The following is a 6,343-nucleotide window of genomic DNA, read 5'->3' as shown; positions in this document are numbered from 1 at the left end:
CTACACGAAAGATATATAACTCATACATTCACACGTGTTTTAATTATTTTTTCCCACTATGACAGTTGCTAAAAAATGTAATGACTTAAGAGATAATGAACGAAAATTGCGGTAGAAAAAATTTAAAAGTTACCAATTTGAATGAAGATCATACATCACATGTTCTCATCTATTGTGTTAGGCTGCACCGAATAGAAGAAAAAAAAAGCAGAATAAGTTTGTGCTTTTGACCATTTATAATGATCAAGATTGCTGGCCGATGTTAAACACGTGATTGCAGTTAAGTGATGAAGTGCTTTTTTTTTTTTTTTTTGCTAGTAATGTCCAAATGGTTCTTATCTTTAATGAATTATGTCATGAATTTGCATACCAAGTGCAGAAAAAGATACATGAAAGATATAGAACCATTACATTCACATGTGCTTTAATTATTTTTCCCACTATGAAAATTGCTAAAATAATATAATGACTTAAGAGATAATGAATGAAAATTGAAAATGAATGGTTTAAAAAATTACCAATTTTAATGAAGACCGTAATGCAAATGTCGTCATCCATTGTGTTAGGCTACACCGACTGGATGTAAAAAATGAATTAGAACAAGTTTGTGCTTTTGACCATTTATACTGACCGAGACTGCTGGCCAGTGATTGACACGTGGTTTCAGGTTTGTGTTGGATTTTTTTTTTTTTTGTGTGGCTAGTAATGGTTGAAGCAAATATTAATTATTTATAAGTATGTAAATAACAGTTGGAATGAAACTAATGTGAGCATAGAAATTCCAATTAACTCCTTAAGTGTTCTTAACTTCAGTGAATTATGGCATGCGTTTGAATGCCAAGTGCAGAAAAAGACACACGAAAGCTATAGAACTAAGACATTCAGATGTGATTTAATTATTTTTTTCTCACTACGACAGTTGCTAAAATAATGTAATGACTTAAGAGATAATGAAAGAAAATTGAAGGGTTTAAAAAGTTACCAATTTGTGTGAAGAACGTTCTGCACGTGTCCTCATCAATTATTTTAGGCTGCACTGACTGGAAGTAAAAAATGAAACAGGATAAGTTTGTGGTTTTGACAGTTTATAATGACCGAGAATGTTGGCCGATGATAAACACATGGTTTCAACTCAGTGATGAAATTTTTTTTGTAGGTAGTAGTGGTCAAAGTAAATATTAATTATTATAAGTATGTAAATAGCAATTGGAATGGAATTAGTGTGAGCATGAAAATTCCAATTAACTCCTTAAGAGTTCTTAACTTTAATGAATTATGATATTGAATGTCAAGTGCAGAAAAAGACTCACGAAAGATATAAAACTATTGCATTCACATGTGCATTAACTATTTTTTCTCACTACGACAGTTGCTAAAATAATGTAATGACTTAATAGATAATGAATGAAAATTGCAGGGGAAATGTTTAGAAAGTTAACATTTTGAGTAAAGATCGTGTTGTACAAGTCCTCATCCATTGTGTTAGGTTGCACCGACTGGAAGTAAAAAAAGAATCAATATAAGTTTGTGCTTTTGATCATTTATAACGACCAAGACTGCTGGTCGATGATAGACACATGGTTTCAACTCAGTGATGAGATTTTTTTTGTGAGTAGTAATGGTCAAGCAAATATTAATTATTTATATGTATGTAAATAGCAGTTGGAATAGAACTAGTGTGAGTATAGAAATTCCAATTAACTCCTTAAGAGTCGTTAATTAAATAGCACTCACGTAGTTTCCTATTCAATGGCCCACACTTCATGTCAATTAATTTCCCAAATTCAATTGAACTTCCAACGTCTTTTTGTGCTGCCGTCAGATAAATTTCATAGTCGAGAGTCGCTCTGGCGCACACTTACCACATACTTCACATTCACACCAACCTTTATGTGTTTTCCACCAATATATTTGCACTTAACCTTAGGTGGCAGATTCTTGAAGGCCCTTACAATTTCTTTGTGCATTTGGAGTTTTGTTATTAAACATGGCAAACAACTAATTATTTCATTATTTTACTTCATGTAAAAAAATTTTTAAAAAAAAAGCCTTTTTCCAACATCAAACTCTCACCTCATTAGTAATACAAGCACTTCCATCATTTGCCTTTATCTTCCGCACTGCTTCTCCACTGCATATAATATAACCTTTTTACTTAAAAAAACCCTTTACATTTATGAAGTCATGTCAGAATTACATTTCTGAAGTCATGTAAGAACTTTCTTCTTTCTTTACTCCATTGCATTGTATTTTCCTCATAGCGAAAATTAACATTTTGCTTATTTTATAACAACTTTGAAATAGATAACCATTCATACATATTTGACGAACGCAACCCAATTTTCATTGATCACCTATTAATCTAACTACTTATAAGAAATTAACATAATTTTACTTACAAATACGAAGCAAAACCATAACAACTTCTTCCTTTTGTCTCTCCGTCTACACTGTTTTCGAACTTAACTACAGTAGCTTCATCTTCTTCAGTAGTATAAGGAAACTCCTTCAAATCCGATGCAACCACAATGTCATAATCAACCTTGGAATCACAGATAAATCTCTCATATTTCTTCGTCATATCTTCCCACGTACAACCCATCTCCCTATTTTCAGTTCTACAAATTCGCCTCTACCACATCGCCTTCATTGGTCTTTGAAGGGATATTTCTGGATGTTTTTTTTTTTGTTTTCATTTCCCTAATATTCTTCATAACTGATCTTTGTACAACTTCGATCAATTTTCACCAACATTACAGTGAAATTGACATTTACTTTTTCTAAACAATGGAATAATTTAAACTTGCTTTTTCTATCTACACCAACCTCATTAAAAAAATATATATAAATTTGTAAATTTCTCCAACCATGTGACAATACCCTCACCACATGACCTTTTGTTATTGTTCATATCTGGTTGCACATTAACCATTAAAGCTGATTTCCCACCAACGTGGATTTTTTTTTAACTTCTTTTTCTCACCGTTAATTTTCTCAATCTTTCTCACTCCACATCCAACAACTAAGATTACGTGTCTATTACAAACAAATTCCATAACTTAGGCCCTGTTTGGTACATCTTTTTAAGTAGAACTTATTTAAGTAGAGTTTTTATTATTGTTCACATCTGGTTGCACATTAACCATTAAAGCTGATTTCCCACCAATGTGGATTTTTTTTTAACTTCTTTTTCTCACCGTTAATTTTCTCAATCTTTCTCACTCCACATCCAACAACTAAGATTACGTGTCTATTACAAACAAATTCCATAACTTAGGCCCTGTTTGGTACATCTTTTTAAGTAGAACTTATTTAAGTAGAGTTTTTATTAGTAGAACTTATTTAAGTAGAGTTTTTATTAGTAGAACTTTTATAAATAGAGCTTTTACCCAAAAATAATTTATTGGTTGGTTGTCAATAAGAGCTTTTATTAAAAATTTATGAAATTACTTTAATAGACAAATTTTTAAAGTTATGTTGTGAAAAAATAAAATAAGATTGTCAAATAAGTAGAGGATATTTTAAATATTTTAATATTTAAAAAAAACTTTTCAACCTCTACTCCCAAAAATCTAAAATTTGGGCTTTTACTAGTAGAGAGAAAATAACTTATTTAACATTCAAAAGCTCTATTAGAAAAATAACCAAACAATAACAAAAATTATAATAAAAACTTATGATATTAAATAAGCACTTATATCGATTAAATAAATCATACTAAACAGACACTTGGCCAACCCCCAATTACAAACCAGTGTCAAACTAACATATTTGATTAAATAATTCTTTTCACTATAAACCATAAAGCATGAACCTCTACATATAATAAAAAGAAATTTAAAAAAAAAATATCCATCACAAAATAAAAGGAATAAAATTAGGGCCCCCAACTTTATTAGCATTCCCAATTTTCAATAGGAAATAGACCAGCAGTTCGATTAGATTCCTCCTCCGATATCATTTATTAAAAAACCAACCAATAATTATAGTGCAAAATCAAATTATAAAAATCACTGCCACCTTCTCTTCCATCAATCAATTCACATATAATCTCACTCTTTCTTACTCTCTTCAAAGCTTTTTCGTTTTTCTTTTTCAAAATCGAAGAGAAAGGAAAAAGCAATCCTAATATGCAGATCTTTGTGAAGACTTTGACTGGGAAGACGATTACTCTCGAGGTTGAGAGCAGTGACACCATCGATAATGTTAAGGCTAAGATTCAGGTACTTTTATTTTTATTTTAAAAATTCGTTTTTGCTGTGAATTTTTATCTGGGTATGTTTGTTTTGATGGAAAGATTTAGGTTATTTTATCTTATTTTAATTTTTCCTGGTGAAGGTCTGGATTTTTTTAATACTAGGTCACGTGAGCGCTGCTAGCAGGGTTAGGGTTACTGGTGAAATTAGAGCTTGTAAATTCTAGTAAATTGAAAATTTTGTTGTGGCGATTGAGCGTATGTTATTGATAACATGAAAATCTTTGTCCCGTTCGCGAGGCTAAACTAATATTTCGTTATTGTTTTAGGTTAAATTTTGATAATCTTGTTCCTATTGAGATTTCTTTATGCATAGGTTTTGATTTTTTTCAGTTGGTATATTCACGTTTAATCAATATTGAATTTCTATTACAGGACAAGGAAGGCATTCCTCCCGATCAGCAGAGACTGATTTTTGCTGGTAAACAATTGGAAGATGGCAGAACGCTTGCAGATTATAACATTCAAAAGGAGTCGACGCTTCACTTGGTCCTGAGGCTCAGGGGAGGAACTATGATCAAGGTGAAGACTCTCACAGGAAAGGAAATTGAAATTGATATTGAGCCAACTGATACCATCGAAAGGATCAAGGAAAGAGTGGAGGAAAAAGAAGGAATTCCTCCAGTGCAGCAAAGGTATCCAATTCAATCATTTATTCTTTTTTATTTCAGTAATAAGTGTGTTTAACTTCATTAGTTCCTGATTAACTGCTACTGCATAGGTTATTGGTACTTTTCTTGACCTTTCACTCTGTATCAATTCCATATTTTGCGCACATTTGTGTTCGTCCTTCCCATGCACTACTAATTTGATGCTGTAAACAGTAAACTTAAGGATTTATAGTTAAAAAAGGGCCTCAATTGATTATCTTGGCATTGTATTTTGTGAAATTTATCGGTCCATGACATTTTTGGATAGCCCTATGTTTTTGGAATTCAATTTCCCCTCTGTTGATTGCATTTTGAAATATTTTATTTATGGAAACATGATCTGACTAAGTTCACATACAGTACATAGTTCCTTTAGAATTTGTATGGGCTATTCAGTTTTGGATGGGAGTTGAGCCAGTGTCATAGTCTATAATTGGGTATCTTTGTCACAAAATATTTTCACTGGGAACTGTTAATGGTGAATTATAGAAAATTAATGGTGTTAGAGCGTAGATCAGTGCTGTAATAGTTTAAAACCCCAGTTATATGACATTACTTGATGGACTTCATCATCACCCAGCTGTTGATATCTTTATGACTTTATGTTACCACCTAAAAGACACTTTCACTATCTATGCTTTTTGTTATTTTCGGTGGTTCATTTTTTTATTTATGCAAGTCACTAGTAGTTGCAATCATGTTATCTTTCATTAGCATTGGATTTGAAATTGCTTTGTCTCGTTTTATTTGGACTGACAACAATACCATCCAGGCATTACTTTCATTTAAACAATTTAAAATCATTCTCTCTTTTTCTACTGGTGGCAGGCTTATTTATGCTGGTAAGCAGCTTGCAGATGACAAGACAGCTCGCGACTACAACATTGAGGGTGGCTCCGTGCTTCATCTTGTTCTTGCGCTGAGGGGTGGCAGTCTTTAAATGCATCTTTTCATATGAAGAGAATTCTACCTTATTCTGGCCTTATTTGGTTAAAGAAGTTGATTAACTTGTATGAGTTTGAAAATAGAGAACATATTCTAATCAATTTCTCTGGGTTTAACATTGATGTTTCTTCTTTTTTTGCTTAATATATTTTCCTATTATGCTTATTATTCTTTACTGTTTTCCATTTTATTGTTCTATTTGAATGACTATTCCCCCGGAGAAAATCCAAGATGACAATCGGCAATTTTTTTTCTTTCCAATTTACTGATAATTCATTTCAAAGGTCTTGTCGCCAATCTTTTCTCTCCCCTTGAATCTTTTATTTATTTTTATTTCATTTCTTTTTTCTATATATGCAGTAGATTCAATGAGACTCATTGTCCATGAGCATATGTTAAGATTTTTAGTGAGTGGAGATAGTTTAAAAAATGTATTATTATCAACTGGGGAAAAGGGAGCTCCACGTTGTCATAAGAGTCAAGTGAAGAGATG

At 31.8% G+C, this 6,343-nt stretch overlaps 1 protein-coding gene across 1 annotated transcript; it reads left to right on the top strand.

Moving 5' to 3' along the window:
* Positions 1–3,852: 3,852 nt before the first annotated feature.
* On the top strand, positions 3,853–6,020 carry LOC18039269 (ubiquitin-NEDD8-like protein RUB2). Its single transcript, XM_006428692.2, has 3 exons — positions 3,853–4,223; positions 4,631–4,890; positions 5,734–6,020. Exons 1-3 carry the CDS (start codon positions 4,131–4,133, stop codon positions 5,843–5,845), a joined length of 465 nt encoding a protein of 154 aa, XP_006428755.1. The 5' UTR covers positions 3,853–4,130; the 3' UTR covers positions 5,846–6,020.
* The last annotated feature ends 323 nt before the right edge of the window (positions 6,021–6,343 follow it).

The sequence above is a fragment of the Citrus clementina genome, unplaced genomic scaffold (assembly GCF_000493195.1).
Source record: "Citrus clementina cultivar Clemenules unplaced genomic scaffold, Citrus_clementina_v1.0 scaffold_6, whole genome shotgun sequence".
Taxonomy (NCBI): Eukaryota; Viridiplantae; Streptophyta; class Magnoliopsida; order Sapindales; family Rutaceae; genus Citrus; species Citrus x clementina.
This window is presented reverse-complemented; position numbering and strand designations above follow the sequence as displayed.

Bases quoted from the DNA above. Each gene is read 5' to 3' on its own strand.
- LOC18039269 (XM_006428692.2), top strand. From the start codon at position 4,131: ATGCAGATCTTTGTGAAGACTTTGACTGGGAAGACGATTACTCTCGAG. The intron at 4,224-4,630 runs GTACTTTTATTT...TTTCTATTACAG, and splicing joins ATGTTAAGGCTAAGATTCAG to GACAAGGAAGGCATTCCTCC. The intron at 4,891-5,733 runs GTATCCAATTCA...TACTGGTGGCAG, and splicing joins ATTCCTCCAGTGCAGCAAAG to GCTTATTTATGCTGGTAAGC.